Source organism: Glycine max, chromosome 6 (genome assembly GCF_000004515.6).
Source record: "Glycine max cultivar Williams 82 chromosome 6, Glycine_max_v4.0, whole genome shotgun sequence".
Lineage (NCBI taxonomy): Eukaryota > Viridiplantae > Streptophyta > Magnoliopsida > Fabales > Fabaceae > Glycine > Glycine max.
Window position 1 is genome coordinate 47,641,782 of NC_038242.2, and position 19,208 is coordinate 47,660,989.

At 30.5% G+C, this 19,208-nt stretch overlaps 1 protein-coding gene and 1 pseudogene across 1 annotated transcript; both read right to left on the reverse strand.

Moving 5' to 3' along the window:
• Positions 1-1,588: 1,588 nt before the first annotated feature.
• On the reverse strand, positions 1,589-6,127 carry LOC100804920 (alpha-farnesene synthase-like; annotated as a pseudogene).
• Positions 6,128-9,895: 3,768 nt separating this feature from the next.
• LOC100805461 (transcription factor bHLH162) lies at positions 9,896-11,326 on the reverse strand. The gene is made up of 3 exons (XM_003526229.5): positions 11,099-11,326; positions 10,425-10,784; positions 9,896-10,213 (listed from the first exon to the last, which is right to left on the reverse strand). The coding sequence occupies exons 1-3, from the start codon at positions 11,231-11,233 to the stop codon at positions 10,034-10,036; spliced, it is 675 nt and encodes a 224-aa protein (XP_003526277.1). The 5' UTR covers positions 11,234-11,326; the 3' UTR covers positions 9,896-10,033.
• Positions 11,327-19,208: the final 7,882 nt, after the last annotated feature.

The following is a 19,208-nucleotide window of genomic DNA, read 5'->3' on the forward strand; positions in this document are numbered from 1 at the left end:
TTCTAACTTTTCATAAAAACTTAATTATAATAGTTAGAATTAATTGCGTGAATTTCTTGATTGTTTGCTTACTTTGACAATGTAATTTTACATTGTTAGTTTACAACAAATTTAGGTTTCAATTAAATTCTCTGTTTAAACTTATACAGAAAATCATATAAATTTATGTTGTTGTTTTTTTTATCTGTAATATATTATATTCTATCAAGATTAAATTAAACACAAGTCATATGAAATTTGAGTGTTGCAATCAACATCATAAAGGAGATAAGTGTTTTTTTTTAAACGTTGATAAGTTTGTTAATTGAAGTCGAAAATATGTTTTTATATAGGAGCTATCCTTATCAAAAGAAAGGGCGAAGGGTGTATGACTTGGAGTTGGATATTTTCTAATTAATCTCATGGAATATAATGTTTTATGAACAACAATTTCCTTATGAGCAATGAATCAAGAACAATTATTCATCCATACACTACATATATAAGGTTGGATATCTTGTCATGTGACTGAATTATGTGCATGCAATAAATGGATATCTTGTCATGTGACTGAATTATGTGCAATAAATGAGGAAAGAGAGACACAAATCCTGTCTGTAATTAAGGAATGATGAAATGTGGCTATTCAACAAAGGGCAAGATTGAAGTTGTTGTCCTAATTAACCATGAGATAATTAAGTTTCTTGAGTGCTAGAATTGTATATAGTGACGATGATGACAAGTTTGGTGATGTTATAAATGAGGAGATCTCCTCATTTATAACATCACCAAAATAAATTTATATGATTTTCTGTATAAGTCCAAATAAATTTATATGATTTACAACCACTCATCTTTTTTTAGGATTATGTCACAAAAACTGTCTAAACTTGAGCTCTTCTTTTGGTTTATTTTTGCTCAATCGCATTTCTTAGAAGCATGGTGGATCTTGGATCAACTCATGAAGATTCATTAAACTGATTTAAGTAATTAATCATAAAAATAACAAGAAATCTCATACAAATAATATATATTAGTATATTGTTGCAAATGCTGTGAATTTGGATAGAAATTGTGTTTTTGAAGTAAATCCTTTAGAAAAAAAACTCATGAAAGACCGCAAGAAATAAACGATCGCAGCCTCCACTGTCCAATGACAATGTATATTTAGTTTAAAATAATATTTTATTTAATAAAATTTAGATGAACTCAGTCTTGAAAGTTGAATAAAATTAAAACAAGTTTCAAACTCAACGAATGTACACTTATATATTATCTACTAATAAGACTTTCACATTCAACACTTGGATTTAAACTGATAGCTAGAGTGCAAGAAGTTACATCATTTATACTCCTAAGAAATTACAATTAAAAACTAGAAAAAGCTATAACAATTCAGATTTTTTTTTATTCATACCAAAAGGATATAGAGAGAACACAATTTATAACCTAATTGCTATTGATAGTGACTCTACAAGTGTCATCATCCTAGCTTAGAGAATTCAAATTGGGTGTTTATTTTTCAATATTGTCACAAGTGCCAAAGGAAATGTTTAGCAAAAACAAAAAAAGTGGGAAAGGGAAACTGTATGCATGTTGTCATAAACTTCTAAAGGGGTTCAACAACTAGTGATAAGATATGTTTCTTGATATCTCTATCCTGGGTACCAAAACCATGCATCTTCATTTTGATAAAGGGTATGAGCCATACGAGCTGCGTTTATGGCTTGATTAAGAAATGGCTTCATGGAAGCAACTTGAGTGGAGCAGTGTCCATTTATCTTTTTCCATGCTTTGTTTATCATGTCTTGTATTTTCTTTCTTGCTTTTTCCTCTGAAACATTCATCTCATTCATATAGCACAGGATTGACGAAGCAGTATCACCCCTTTCTCTTTCAGCCTGTTTCATATATACCAGATTTTACATTAACAATGGTTTTTTATCAATAAATATTAATTTATTAATTTTTTTAATTATCCAACTAACTTTATATATTTTCCTTAACATGTAACATTTTTATGCAAAATGAAAAGAAATAATTAACAAAAAAATGATTTTAATCTCTGTTTTTTCGATCAGCCAAGATCTTTATATTTCATACCGATGAGTTATTTCTTAAACTTAAAAAAAAAAAAACATGTGTATTTAGTGGCTCCTCTCTAAAAAAAATATCATGATATTTTAAAATTGGAAGAGACTAAATATCTACATGTGTTTTTATAAATCAAGGATCAAACTTATATGATAGTACAAAAACCTTAATACGTTTAACTCAAAAATATAAAGATTAAAAACACATTTTTTCTTTAACAAAAATATAGAGGCAGCAAAAATTACCACGGTTGTCCCTAAATCATTGCACAGTTGAATCAGAAGAGATACATTGTAGACCAAATCCTCATATGTGGGTAGAAAATCTTCCATATCCGTTACTTGATTCTTTGCGACAAAATATGAATGGATCGTAGAATCACTGGCCCCGAAGATCATGAAATCCAAACATTGCTTAAATATTCTTGCAACGATGGAATATATCCCATGCTAGACCACTTTGCTTCCACGTATAATGCTTTGCAAAAGTCTATCCACTGTAAAATTTATTAAGACGGGATGGAACTTAATTATCATAATCAACTAATAGATTTTGAATTCCTTAATTAGTTTCTATATATGGTTTTTATACTGATTTGATCGAGTTTGTAGAAACAAAGATCAGTACTAGTGGGTTATAATAAATTAATAATTACTACCTCCATTTCTTTTTAATTGTTGACTTTTTGAGAATTTGTTTTCTTACTTATTTGTTTCTTACAAAATTCATGATCACATTAATTATTATTTTATTGATTATATCCTCACTTATCTCATAATCTTTAATTAATTTATTCATGTATTTATTGTGGATTGGAAAAAGAAAAAGGTAAAACTAAAAAACTTTACAATTATTTTATTAAAATTAAGAAAATTTATTATATTTCTTAATTTTTATATAATAATAACCTTAAAAGTCAGGTAAAAATGAACGGAGGGAGCAGTCATTAACAATACCATTACCACTTTCTTTAGGTAAGGTAATTTCATTTCTGACAACATACGTAGAAACAAAATTTCATAAGCAATTTCATTTCTGACGTCTTTAAGTGCATGAACACAAATTCTGATGTACTCTGGAAGCTCTTCAAGATCTTTCTCATCCCATCTGTGTCATATATATATATATATATATAGTATTCTATTTTCTTATATATTGTTTTAGAAAAGTTAAGTTGACCTAATCCAGAAAATTAAATGAAGTGTATTGCTAATTAATATCTTGTCCTAGGTCAAGGTGAAAATCTTTTATGTTAGCCAACTATTATGTTGCCTCCGATATTCCGATATCATAGTCAATTAAGCGTATTAAAATATTATATCATACTCTCGAGGATCTTGATATGTGGTTACATCCACGTTAATATTATAATGTGTCCAGCATCCTAGCGGTGATCAGATTGGTATCCAACCTATCAATTTGTTGTTAAATGGATTGGATTTCGGAAGATATACAATCCTCCCCTCAAACACAAAGTACATAGAAATTAAATTATAATAATCACATTACAATCGAAAGATACACAATCCTCTAACTTTAAACACAAAATACGTAGAAACAAAATTATGAGGATTGAATTACAGTCTAATTCAGAGGGTTCGTGTAAGTATATTTTTTATTTTTATATTATCTTAAAAAATTTAAAAATATAACATATTTTATACCATATACCAATATTATATCCTATTTAATTTCTGGAGAAATTATATAGTACTTTTGACAGTAAAAAGATAAATAAAGTAGTTTTGGACCATCACCTAATATGCTGGGGATCTCTGTCAATCTCTATGTGAGGCATACTTTGACATGTTAACAAATAATAATATAACATATAGCATATATGTTAACAATAACTAATCTTACTCTATCTTGGAAATAAACAAACCTCTCAAACGTCATTGTGAACGGTTTCAACTCTTCAAATGAGGCGTATATATCATAAACATCATCAATGACTAACACGAAAATAATCACTTTGGTGAGCCATTTCCTACCAGATGTATAGTTCGGCTCAAAAGCAACTCCTGCTGCACACAAGAAGCTTTCAACCAACCTATTTCTTGCTAAGCTCAAGTCTTCTTTTATGCCAAGATTCTCCCACCATCTAAATGACAAATTAAAAATACTAATTAGTATTTAATTAGCAGCCTTATAATTTTTTGCTACAATTTTTTTTGGTGGTTCAAAATATATATACCTGGATAATTCCTAGACCTCCATTTGAAGTTTGGCCTGAATCATGTTGAAATTTAATGTATCCAATTCAAGTAAAATTGGGTCCATGTATTTCTCAATTTTGTATTGCTTGATGTGCCATTTAACCTCAAACCATATGGTACTCTCCCATGGGAAGGAAGCTCCAAGGCATGGACCATTCTTTCAATAACCAAATTAGGGTGTTGGTTGATGCAGATGGATCGAACTATGAAATAAGGCCTCCTTGAGAGAATTTATTGCCCAAGTTTTGGCCTCATTCAAGATATTTTCTCCTTCTAAAACCAAATGTGAGGCCTCAAGAAGCTCCATAACATCTTTAGCTTTGCCAGCATATGAATCTTTCCTCATCACTTTACCATTTCCATTTAAAATGCTGCTTAGTATATCTGAGTTTTAGAAATAATTAACCAGAAGTTAATTACTTAACTAACTTGCATGATATGTTGTAACGACCGTGAAATATTATGTGATCTAGGATTATTATGTACTCAAAGTTTTACATGACATGTACTCAAATTTTTTAATTTAAGAATAAGAATTAATAACAATCAATTACATGTCATATAAAAATTAATAAAGACTATAATAATGCAAAAAATGTGGTGCAGGAAGCAGCTGCCTCTTATCATCTTAATACCCGTGATCCAACTATCATTTTCGGGTTTACTAGGGGGGTATATTTTGGAATACAACCCAAGTAGTGAGGAACTTTTTTTCTTTTTTGTGTATTTACTATTGAGTAATAAAGACAGAACTACATATAGGACAAATTCAAAGCTAAAGACTCCAACACAAAGTTCCACATTATTTGCGTCACGAGGCACCACTTCAAACAAAAACTTCCAATCACGGCATAATAAAGTATGAATCTCATGTATCACCGAATATGCCAATCTGCACTTTCTTCTGCAGCTGCATGAGAATAGCATCAATCCATAAAGAGTATATTTTTGGTTAGTAGCCATAGTGAGTATATAACTCATTGTGTTTACAATTCTGTTGATGGAAAATGAATTGATTGTCTGCTGTAAAAAAAAATCCAGTTATATATATATATATATATATATAATTTCTATGTTTAATGTTACACCCAAAGAGTGTAAAAGGATAGTTTTCCCATAAATGGCTATGAAAATTAAAAATTTCAAATACAATTACTGCTGACTTTATGCATTTTCATATTTGATAATCACTACTGCAAAAATGATATTTCACGATGGTTATAATGTATATTCAAACACTATTTTTTGAAATCGAAGTTGTTGAAAGTCTAAACTTTTGAGACGGTTTCATAAATAATCGTTATTATGTAAGATCCAACATGGTGGTTTACATATACAGCATACAGCTACAAAAGGACAACTGAAGTATTCCCATCAAAGAAATATTTCGCAGTGTGGCAACATGACTTCTAAGTCGTCAGAGAATAAAAAAGATAGGATTTACTTTCACAATCTTCAAGCAACATGTTTTCATACAACACATGCATATAGACATCAACCATATAAGCGAATCCTTAATTTTTGTAGCTAAGGATTCCGTGGTATTTTCTATTTGTACAAGACAAAATATTAAAATCCAACAGAAATCATACTTAAGAAATATCATTTCAGTATCTTATTTCTTAATTAATTAAGGTTAAACAAAGCAAGAAATGTAATGATGTTTGTTATAAAAAAAATGGATTGAACTGTAAAAAAAATTTGAAAAGTCTGCATGCAGTACGTGCTTGTGAAACCTTCACTTTCTTGATTAAAAACTAAAACTAATGTACTCCAATGCCAATGCCAATGCCAAAGCCAAAAATTCCATTATGCAAGGTAAGAGGAAGAATCATTGTACGCAATATTATTCTTGTATATACAAAGAGATTATTTTGGAAGTCGAATCCATGATCAACATGTTAGTTGTTACCAAGATGCCACAGGTTGACTCTCCTTCACTCTCTTGAATAACCAAAGTTATTTAGAAGACGAAAGATTTTTTTTTTTTTTGGAACTGCCAAAAAGTTTTATTATTTGAAAAGGGTACCACGGGTACCGTTAAAGAGAATACAAGGAAAAGAAATCAATGGTGAATAAATATGTGCACCCCTAAAATTGGTATATATACATAGTCATTAACCATTGATCTTCCCGTTAGACCCCACAGACCCTCTTTGACGAAAGATAAACGTAACACTTGAAGGATATACTTAACAAGCAATATTAATATCTATATATATGATTGTATAATTTTTATTTATAATTATTACATTTTCTAAAAATTATTCTGACTAAATGTATAACTATAGCTGTGAAACTTTACGCAGCAAGGTGAGGCAATTTGTGTCACATCTATACCTAGCTTGTAGACATTGTTGTATCAAATACATTCTAGTTTTCGACGTTTAGTGTGGGGAATTAAAGTAGAAAAGCATACTACTAAATTAATTTGTCATCTATATAAAAGACTTTGAAAGATCCAAAGAGAAAAAGAAAAGGTGGCGCGCGAGTCTGCAGTTGGAATTTGGAAACATTTAAAGAGAGAAAAAAAATGTCATTTTTCCTAAAAGCTCAAGTTAGTTGAAAGCTTGAATAAATAATTTTGTTTCTAATATTCTCTACATAGTCTTTAATTTGACTTGAATATGGAAATGTAGAAACTATAAACCTGTCGTACTTTATGCTGAAATTAGTTTTAAAAAACAAGGGTGCTACACGATTGAACTCTTTCTAAAATCCATGGCTCCTTAATTAAGTGAACGGCTCACAAATGAAATAATTTAGAGACTATTATATTGCTACTCTATCGTCTACATGGTTTGGAAATTTAGAGACTATTATATTGGCATTTTGTCCATTTGCTGATATAGATAGGGTTTTGCATGCTTCAGCAGCCAGTACTGCATATGAAATAATTCACTTATACGATGAGTAAAATGTTTGTTTATGTACCAAAATAATAAAAGAAAAAAAATCGAATTGAAAATAGAACGAAGAATATTTTTTCTAAAATATAGATAAATGCACATTAACAAATCTCTATATATAAGTTTACTAACGTACTTTCACCAACTTTTTATTAGGAACATTTTAGCTATTTTAAGAAAATGAAAGTTATAATTTACTAAACTATTCTCTTTAAAAGAAAATAGGTATTCATTATTAGAAAATCATTTTGATTATTTAGTAACCAGAATAATAGCAATTACTCATGAGGGTGGGCATCGAGTTACTAAATTTATAAGTTGAGTCAAATTCAGGGTTCCAAACCGATTAATTTTAATCGATTGTGTTGATTTGGATTTTTCGATTTCTTTTACAATCAAACCAATTTAATCGTATTTAGGTTAGACGGGGTTAGATCAGTATGCATATTAATAAAATAAAATGGAAACTATAATAAAAGAAAGCAAAAAAAAAAAATACAAAAAATAAAATAGAAAATTGTGATAAAATGAAAGAAAGTTGACAGTTTCAAAGTCATAACTATAGAATTACACAACATAATAATTATAAAATTACACAACATATATAAAGAAATTAAAATAGTATAAGCTCAAATTGGTTCGGATCATATTCTATCGGTATGTTTGGCCCAACTTTTGATTGGCTTAAAAGCTATTTAAAAGTAAATGTTTAAAATAAGAACTTAAAATAAAAAGTTGAAGTTGTTTGGTGATTTTCTTTTTTTTTTTAGCTTAAAAGTTTCTTTTAAGGTAAAAGTTGTTTGGTAAAAAAAAAACTTTAAAATTTTATTTTCATGTAGTCATCTTGTTTAATAGAAAAGTTTATTTACATTAATAAAATTAATTGAATTATAAGAAAAATAAATTACTATTACTTAAACAAAAATAAGTTTCTGTTATATTATTATTACTTTAAATAATAATAATTATTATTATAATAATAATTAATAAATGAGACCAGACTCGTGGAGAGAGACAAACAAAGAGTGTAAAATGTACGTAAGGCAGTTAGGGTAGTTTACAAGCTATAAAATTTTCAAGGATCTGAACATATAAGGTAAGCTTTTAAAAAAACATATAAGGTAAAGTGAAAAAAGAAACAAAGTAAGAAAATAATACTATGACGGGAATCGAATAAGGGTCCTTTAATAAAATTAAGCTCCGATTAAGCTTATAATAAGCTCCTCTCATTAGCTTTTTTATAAGCTACTTATTCTAATAATTTTTCATATAAAAAAAAACTACACGTTCTTTTAACCTCTTTTGTATAAAAAGTGTTTGGCCCAGTTATTTATTTTAAGGAGAAAAAAAAAACTAAAAATAAGCTGGATTTATAATTTTAAAATTTAAACTAAATTTATTGTTTGAACTAACCCAATTTTTTTCTTTTAATTGAGTTCAGATTGATTGGACCATTAGGTCAACCCAAGCTCATACCCCTATTATTCATTCCCAATCTTAAAGAAATAATTTGGCAAACCAAAGTACAAGTCAACCAACAGAAAAGAAAGTAGTTAAAATAGCCTACACATATATAACACAATTTTTCCTCTGGATTATAAATTAATAGAAAATGACATTTTCACATATATTAATACAACACTTTTTCCGTATTCTTTTTAAAAGATAGACATGTCTCAATAGTTTTCTCTCTATTTTTAAATTCTTAACAAAATGGTACTAAAATAATCTAAAGAAATTATGTGTAAATATCATTTCCCGTTATAAATAATTAAAAGGACAGTGCAAATAGAAGTTTCAGCTCCATTTTTTATCAATAAATTAACAAAATTTCCTTTAACCATAACAAAACAGTAGATATACAGTTTTTGAGTATATATCTAGGTAAAAATCATATTTTGTTTATGCTCGTAAAAACATAAGAGTAGTTGGTCTAGCTTGCATTAACCCCCAAACCATATATATGTTGAGAAAAGACTGTCTTCATATTAGAACAATTTACCTGATTTTCCTTTTGTTTCTTGCAAAGAAAGGTCTGTTGAACAAAAACCCTATGAACAGAAAAGACTTCCTCTTGAGTTAATTTAACTTCTTGTAATTATATTTAGCCAGTTATGATGCTTGGTTATTTTATGTTAAGTTTTAACAAAGGCCAAAAAGCTGTGATATGCAAGATGTGCACGCATAACATGGAATAATCTCAACCCTTTCACAAAGTAGTCCTATCTTGAGCATTGAAAACCAATTGGAGAAATACAAGGGAAGGAAAATGATTTCAGCAGGGTTCTATATATTGAATCTTCTTCTGTGAACTGTCTAATCCACAGAGAAGCAATTTATATATTTATCTGCTCCCATTTTTACTTATTAAATCCTAGCCAACATCTTCATTCGGTTCACTGCCTTTTCAATCAATTTTTTATTTGCTTATTGACATCAAATAGAACCTCATATTAAGAAAGTTTTAGAATAAGCTGATGAAATTTTTCATTAGCATGAGTGCAATTGATGATCCAGACATATAATTAATATGCATGTGCCTACGGTTTGGGAACCTAATTTGGGATAGTATAGATACTTACTGTATAAGACAGTCAATGAAATTAAACTGACCACCGTCCACCTCTTAATTATGTTAATTAAATTAATTAATGTTGAAAGTTACAAATCATTACCAGAAAATAAAGAAAGAAAGAAAGAAAGATAAGTCATCTCGTTAGTTAATTCCCGTCAAAACCTGTTGGAACACGGGCAAAATATGTTTGATACAGTACTCTTAATTAAAGCTTGTTATATAATAGTAGTATTATCTAACATTTTTTTTTCCTTATTTTACACAACATTTGGTAAAATGCATCCTTGTAAGATATACAAACCCCACATATCATCAGTACCAATTTCAAAATCCCACAACTCGGGCTGTGTTTCCACATCACTGCAGGATCCATTCACAAACCTTTTCAATCTCTGGCTTACTTTGGTGGCTCCAAATTGAAGTAAAGATTGAGGAATCTGCATAAAACTCATTAAGCTTTTCAAAATTAGAGGACTAGTACATGTTAATTAAGAAGAACAAATTAAACACATGAATTTTTTTTATCGACAAATATTAATCATTAATTTGTTAGTAAGAGGATCGAACTGCGCGATATTTTTCTTGTTCCGTTAAATTAGACACATGAATTAATATGAAGGGAAAATTAAACAACAACATGATACATACCTCAGCATGCACAACATGAAGCATCGAGTCTCCAGCAAGTGAGGAATTGGCACTTCTAACATCAATGTTCTCTTCATGCAGCATTCGAATGATCTCAGAGAAAATGAACTGGTGGTCTAATCCACAAGTAAGAACAACTTGTAAAGAAGAACCCACTTCGTGAATCTCAAGTTGTGGCGATTTTGGGAAACCTGCAGAAGTTGCAGCAAAATTGGTACTATTATTGGAGAAGCAATCACGGGATCTCTTTCTAATTCCTTGCAAACACTCTTTCTTCTCCTGTGCCATCTTCACCTTTGCCTCCAAACTCTTGATGTAGTTGATTGCCTCGTCCACTTGGTCAGGCAGTGGTAATGCTTCCTGCGTCGTCATCACCAGCACACACCAAATATCAATAAAATCATTCGATCAAATTCAACTCAAACAATATTATCATTCCGGTCAACCAATCGGAAATCATAATAAATATAATTTTTAGAATAATTATTGTTAAAATTCATCAAATACAGTAGATGATGATAGTGTAAAAAGTATTTATGCTTATAATTAACTTTGTATTTAAGTTTTATAAACACCCTTCAAAGGAGTTAAAATCTAATTCTAATTGGAATCCATGCATGAAATAACATCGGTAAAAAAATTAAAAAAAAAATAGAAGGAGGAAACTATGTAACCTTGGGGTTATAGCTAGGGAGAAGAGAGTTGAGTTTGTTGCAGAGGATCTTCATTTGATTTCTTCTGTTTTTCTCCACTAGCCTTCTTTCAACCTTGGTTGAAGAAGAGGGTTGAATAATTCCAAGCTGATCCATTGAATTGAATGAATGAATGAATGAAGAAGCACTTTAATGAATTTTCCACCAACCTGTGAGTTTAGGAGGTTATATATAGGATGAATTGGCAAATGGTGTGTGCATGTGGGTATATATTATGTGTGTGTAGGAGTGAATTGATATAGTAATAGTGATTAGTGATGTCAACAAACAATAATGGAAAGGTAAGAGGATGTTGAGAGAATAGAAACGTCACTTTAGTGATGTCACCATGTTGACTCTGCAAAATCCTAGTCATTATTTTGCTATTGCCGTCCAAATACACACGTGCCTTTATTAAGGCACTTTCCTTGTTTTGAATGGTCTGCGTTACCGCGTAACGGTAACCTAATACTTTTGTCACTGTTTACTATATAATGATGCCTTTGTCAACTTTTGGAATTATCCTATTATTATTATTATTATTATTATCATATTTGAAATTTTTTATTATTCTTAATTATTTTATTTAAGTAAATTTTTGTAAAAATTAATTAAATGATTAAAGACAACAACAACAAAAATGGACGTACGTAGGCTGAAGACACTGTCAATTTTCCCTAGCTTCCTTAATTAGTTCCATTTTAAAATTTCACTGGATTGAATAATTAGGGATTAGTCTTACCCGAATTTTTAATTTGAATTTGGTACAATCATAATATGTAAAAACAAGTTTTGTTAAACTACGTTATAATTAATAATCGATTGCTTTTTTATTTAAAAAATATATAAATTTATATATTGTAATTAATTAAATAAATTTTTCAATTTTTTTAAGAATAATATATATATATATATAAATTATACTTTTTTACCATCTTTAAATAAATCATAGTACTAAATAGTCGACTTAAAATAGTTATTGATTTAAATTAAGAAGGTTTAATTTCGTTTTCTAATTAAATTTATAAATTTGTGTCAGTTTCATTTATATAATCTAATCATGTTCCATTTGGATATTGGGTGCATAAATCTTTAAATTTCTTAACAACTGTGATTGATGAATATTAAATATATTTTTTTTTTGTTATTTCCTTTATATACTTAACCAAATTAAATGAGTAGCATGTGTTATTCTTATTTTATAAAAAAAATATTTTTAAATCTAGCTGGGATTATAGCATATTAGCAAATCACGATGTGTGTGTGTCTTCTTAATTATTATTTTTTTCATCCACAAATCTGAATGTAAGACTAGATTTAAGGAGACTAAAACTAATTTTATTTGAATCAATAAACATACGTGTATTTGTATGTAAGTACTCCAGTGTGTGTATTACTTCATAATTTATAAAAATGATATATAAAATTACAAATATATGTCATTAATCATTTAGAATTTAAATATATTATATAATGATAAATTTGTTTACTCTTTAAATACTAATATTTTTGGACTTTATTTATTTTATATATAGTTATAATCCACTTCAACTAGTTTTATATCATTAAGTAGTAAATATAAATTACTCTTACATAAGTAAAATAAAATAAAATACAGGTATCGCATTCACTCCAGCTAAATAAATAAAAAGAGAGAATTAAAACTTATTAAAAATTTAAGCTAATTCATCCTTGCATTATAAGCTTTTATCTATGTCATATTTGATAATTCATGAGAGTGATGCTGAGTTGCTGGGCGTTAGTAAATATTGGTGACTAGTAAAGAATAAAGAGTAAACAATGAAATACTCCTACTATTTAAAAAATAAATATTGATAAATTATAATAAAAACTAGTGAGCTGAGCCAATTGGTGAACTGTGGCCGAAACTGACTTAATTAGTTCCCAACCAGATTTCTAGTTTTCAAACATACACTTAATTTGGGAGTTTCTCGGACCCATAGAATGTCTACCTCAGCTTTTTGGGTCTGCGGCTGGTCAACTCAGGGTTTGAAAACGTTGCATATTATAAGTATGTTAATAATGTTACACATTTTAAGATAAATATAAAAGGACAGTAATGTAAATACATAATATATATATATATATATATTAGTTACAACTTATCTGTCAACATTTTTTCTTAATAGTTAATATGTATTCTTACGATAGTAGAACCTATATATATCATTTAGTAAGATTGACATAAATTTTTATCAAATACAAAAGTGTATATTTAATAGGAAAATGTGTGGTTATAATTAATATTTCTCTATATAATGTTATAAAAATTAGTAATATATTATTATAGGAAATATAATATTATTCTTAATAAATGTTAACTAAAGTCCTTAATCAATATCCTGTGTATTCAAACTATTTTTTTTTTAAAATGAAAAGTATTTATTTGTCAAAATATACATAAATGTAATAGTTACTTTTTTAAATAGTTAAAATATGAATATTCCATAATCAATACCCTGAGAGGACTCAAATTGTATAGTTATTTTTTATACTTAAGAAACTAAGATAGAAAATAGGAAATAGTTGTTGTTATACTATGATGTTAGGTCCCACGAAAGAGGAAAAAAAACTGATTTTAGGAAAACTTTTGTGTGGAAGTAATTAAGATCCAATGAAGTACTAGTCTTTGGTGGCAAATTTCCCACTTTAGGGTGCTTTTAGAAAGTATTTCCCAGAATAGGGCTGTTCCTAAATAATTTTCCCAGGGGTGCAGTTTTTCTACGTAGCAGCCATGCATGGCGCCATTGGTGATGGCGCCTTCGACAGGGACGAGCCACGTGGCTGTGTCGCCACTGTGACTGGCGACAGCAGCGATGTCGCCACCTGCAATGGCGCTTTGGCCATGCAGGGTGGAGTCGCTGGTCAAACCAGCGCTTCCCTACGCGTTTGCTTTTTGCAGGTGCAGCTTTGCAGCTTTGCTTTTTGCAGGTGCAGCTTTTGCTGAAAACGCCAGCTCCTTTGGCGATTTAGGGTGAAAACGCCAGCTCCCTTGGCGATTTAGGGTCTTCAAATACCTATGTTTTTGTTCTTGCAACTGCTTCATTTCGTTTTTGTTGCAACTGCTTCATTTTCCTTTTCTTGCAAGTGCTTCAGAGGTTTCATTTTAAAGCTATTGTCCGTTCCTTTGAGCTTGTTTCTGTTTTGTTTTGGTGGACTTAGCTGTGAAAAAAACTGTGTGGTATGAAATTATTTTTAAGTTATTTTTCGTATATAGTATTTATTTATTTTAAAATTAAATTAACTTTTATATTTGATAGGCTTGTTTAAATGTGTGTTTAAATGTCAAAAATAAAAGAAAAATTGTGTAACAATATTAATTTGAAGATAATATTTTGAGTGAAAATAAAAATATTTTGAATATGAAATTTGTAATAATTTTTTAATTAGATTAGGTTGGTGTTGATAATTTGTACAGAACTCGCGTTTAATTGCTTCTATCTTTTCCTTCCGTGAACAATTTTCGTGAAATAAATTTATTTACATCTTTGTCAATAAATTTATTTGGTTATAACTTTTTTTTCCAAAATAATCATAGATGCTGATTAAATGTGTACATGAATTATTTGACACATTGACACAAAATAAAGTTTATATTATGTATAAAATAAAGTTATTGGTGGGTAGGATTGGATTCTATAGCGTATCTTGGAGAGAAGAACTTGACATATTGACACAATTTAATCTTTTGGTTCAATGTTCATTCTTGCATCGTCCCATCGGATATGTCATATAAATGTGTTCTAGATTCAAAATTTGTTAGTGTGTTAAAAATTGATGAATGTTTGAACTTTGAATAAAAAAAATTTGTAGATTATATTTATTTGAAGTAAATATTTTGAGTAAGAATTTTTTTTAAGATGAAGTTGTAGTATTTTTTTAATTAGATTAAGTTGGTTTTTGGTGTGTTAAAAATTTATAAGCGTTCAACTTGAAAGTGTTAAATATTTTATTATATTTTTAGTAATTTTGTAATTAGTTGTTTCCATTTTAAAGCTATTAATGTTAAGATTAATTATTTATAATACTAACTTCGTTGATTAATTATTTATAATACTAACTTCGTTGATGAATTATTTAATTTTGTGTTAAAAATGACTATCTTGAAATTGTTCATTTTTTTTAAGTGTGTCTCATGAAATTAATTTGAAGTTAATTAAAAAATTTTAAAAGAGAAATTGAATGTAAAGTTCCAATAAAGAGATCTTTTGGGATTACACTTAAAAAGAGAAATCTGGTGTTTTTTGTGTTAAAAATGACTATCTTGTAATTTATTTGATGTGTTAAAATATTTTTTTTGTAGGTACAGGATGAATTCGGTTATAACAGTGTTGTATTTCAATGGAAGGATATATGAAGATAATGATGGTGTAATATTTGAAGGAAGTAAAAAAGCGATTCAGATTAAACGTGGAATTAGTTTCAATGCTTTGAAGAAAAAAATTGGAGATAAGGTAAAGTTACAAAATAATGAAATTATTTCTGCTATCAGCTGTAGATTTTTAGTGTCAGGAAAATATATTGCTTTGCAAATTTGTGATGACGAAGACGTTGAAACGATGTTGGAAAGTTTTAAACAACAAGACCAAATGTCAGTTCTGGAATTGTACATAGAAAAGGATGTCGCTGGTGGTTCAATGTTTCATTCTGCAAATTCGCTTACATCATGTGGAAATTATTTATCTAATGATGAGACACAACCGGCAACAAATATGAGCAATTTACACATTGACGAAGACGATGATGATCATGATGATGATGATTATCTTGTGTCTAACTCATACGTTGAAGAGTCTGTAGACGAAGATGACAGTGTTGACGGTATATCTGAAACAGACGATGAAGTCACCGACATTCCTCAACCAGTAAGAATTGTTCACCCAGCAGAAGGTACAATTTGCTGTGTAAAAAAATTTGACAATACATTTATTATTTGATGACAATTGTATTTAATGTTAAATAAGTATGATTTGATTTTTTATTTTGAACTGTTAGGTGCACAACGAATTGAAAATCCATTTTGGAATGATGCTTTACATTATAACAATATCAACTGGAGTTATCCTGATGAGGAGGACATTTGCGGTTTGGAGATGCCATCGACCTTTAATGTTGGCCAAGAATTATATGTTGGCATGGAATTTGATAGTAAAGATGCGGTCAAAAATGCAGTCAAACAATATGTTATGAAGGTGCATCAAAGTTTCAAAGTTGTTGAAAGCAAATCAAACAAGTATGTGGTTTGTTGCTTGAATAAAAATGCAGAGTGTCCTTGCCCTTTCTATATAAGGGCAATTTTATCTAAAAAAACAGATACGTGGAAAGTCACACAATGAAGTGGACCACACACATGTCTGAATATGAGCATGACACAAGATCACGAGAAACTTGATTCAGATTTAATTGCCACTTGTGTAGTAGGTACACATTTTATGTTCATATTATGTTCATTTATTGTTAATTGTCATTTAAATTTTGTTATGTTATTGACAGGCATGATCAGAGAAGACCCATCAATAAAAATTTCTTTGATTCAAGAGAGGATTAACAGTGAATTTGCGTACAAGGTGTCGTACAAAAAAGCTTGGTTGGCGAAACAGAAAGCCATTGCAATTGAATATGGCGATTGGGATGAGTCATATGCGAAACTTTCGTCGTGGCTAAGACACATGCAAAATCATTCTCCTGGATCATATTTTCAAGTACTACATGACGATTTTATCGTTGGGAATACGGTTAGTCGCGAACACCGTCAGTTTCATAGAGTTTTTTGGACTTTTGGGCAATGTAAAGAAGTTTTCAAGTACTGTAAGCCAATCATACAAGTTGACGGCACACATTTGTACGGCAAATACTGTGGGACCCTCTTAATGGCCACATCACAAGATGGAAATGGTGGTGTCCTTCCTCTAGCATTCGCGGTGGTTGAAGGTGAGACGTTGACAGCGTGGTCATGGTTTTTGGCACACTTGCGTGAACACGTCACAGATCAAAATGGTATTTGTCTGATATCTGATCGACACGCCAGTATAAAGTCCGCTGTCGCTAACGAAGCACTTGGCTGGCAACCTCCCCACGGTTATCATGTCTACTGCGTGCGACACATAGCAAGCAACTTCAATCGAAAATTCAATAATGGCAAACAAAAAGAAATGTTGAAAAAATTGGGTAAGATTTCATATTTGTTGGTCACATTTATTTTACTTTCATTTATACTTAAAATTGTTATTCATCAACTGTTTTTATGCAGCCTACACTCCTTGCAAGCACATTTTTGATCAAAATTTAGAAAAATTTCGTGAACTGAGTCCAGCCATAGCCACATGGATTGATCGAATTTCAAAGGAAAAATGGACGATGGCTTATGATAGAGAAGGACGTCGATATGGCCACATGACAACCAACCTTTCAGAATGTATCAATAAGGTTTTGAAGGATTGTCGCAACATTCCCATAACAGCATTGGTCAAATCAACGTACAGTAGGTGTCGAAAGTACTTTGTTGAGCGTGGCCGCCAAGCGCAAAGACAGTTAAATGAAGGCCAAGTATATTGTTCAAAGCTTGTTAAAGAACTGAGGAAAAATCAAGAACAAGCTTGTACGCACATCGTTCGCGTGTATGATATCCACTCCACAAGGTTTGAAGTAGAGGAGAGCTTCAACCCTATAACGCAACGTGGCGGACAAAAGTGGGCAGTAAACTTGAATGGTCGTCATTGTCAATGCGGAAGGTATTCTGCACTTCACTATCCATGTTCACACATTATTGCAGCTTGTGGTTACGTGAGCATGAACTACTACCAATATATAGATGTTGTTTATACAAATGAGCACATCTTAAAAGCTTACTCCGCACAATGGTGGCCTCTTGGGAATGAAGCGGCTATTCCTCCTTCTGATGACGCATGGACACTTATCCCTGACCCAACTACAGTTCGTGCGAAAGGTCGGCCAAAATCAACAAGGATAAGAAATGAGATGGATTGGGTCGAACCATCTGAGCACCGAACAAAATGCAGTAGGTGTGGAGCCGAAGGGCATAACAGGCGTCGTTGTCCAATGCAATCTGAGCGTGGGAGTTGTTCAAATCGTTGATTTATGTATGTTAGTCGAGTGACTTGTATTTGTTTACGTTCTGTTCAATGTATTGAATTTCTGGGGTTCAATGAATTCGGTAGTTTAAAACATTTTGCCTTTTGTACATTAGTTATTTGTGGGCTTCAATGAATTTGTTAAACCATAACCACCAACCCTAAACATAAACCACTAAACCTAAACACTAACCACTAACCATAAACCATAACCACTAACCACTAACCGTAAACCCTAACCACCAAGCCTAACATTAAACCACTTACCATAAACCCTAACCACTAACCCTAAACATAACCAACTGACCCTAAACCCTAACCCCTAACCCTAACCCACTAACCATTAACCCTAAACATAAACTTATAAACTTAACCCTAACCAGTAAGCCTAAACATAAACCCTTAAACCCCTAAGGCCTAAGGCCTAACCCTACACCCTAACCATAAACATTAACCCCAAGCCCTAAGGAAAATCCCAAATCCCTAAAACCTAACCATAAAAGCTAACCCTAACCCCTAATCCAATCCTAAGCCTTAACCCTACCCCAAAACCCTAACACTATCACTAACCCATAATCAAAACCCTGATACCTTAACCCTAAAACCCCTAATCCAAAACAGTAACCCTTTCACCCCTAACCATAACACCTAATGAAAACACCCAAGGCCTAGCCCTAACCCTAACCCTAAAATTAACTCATAAACCTAACCCTAACTCATAAACCTAACCCTAACTCATAACATTAACCCTAACTCTAAACACTAACCCTAACACATAACACTAACCCTAACCATAAACACTAAAATTAACTCATAACACTAACCCTAACCCTAACAAATAAACCCTAAAATTAACTCATGACACTAACCCTAACCCATAACTAATAAACCCTAAAATTAACTCATAAACCTAACCCTAACCCTAAACACTAACACTAACTCATAAACCTAAGCCTCACTCATAACACTAACCCTAACCA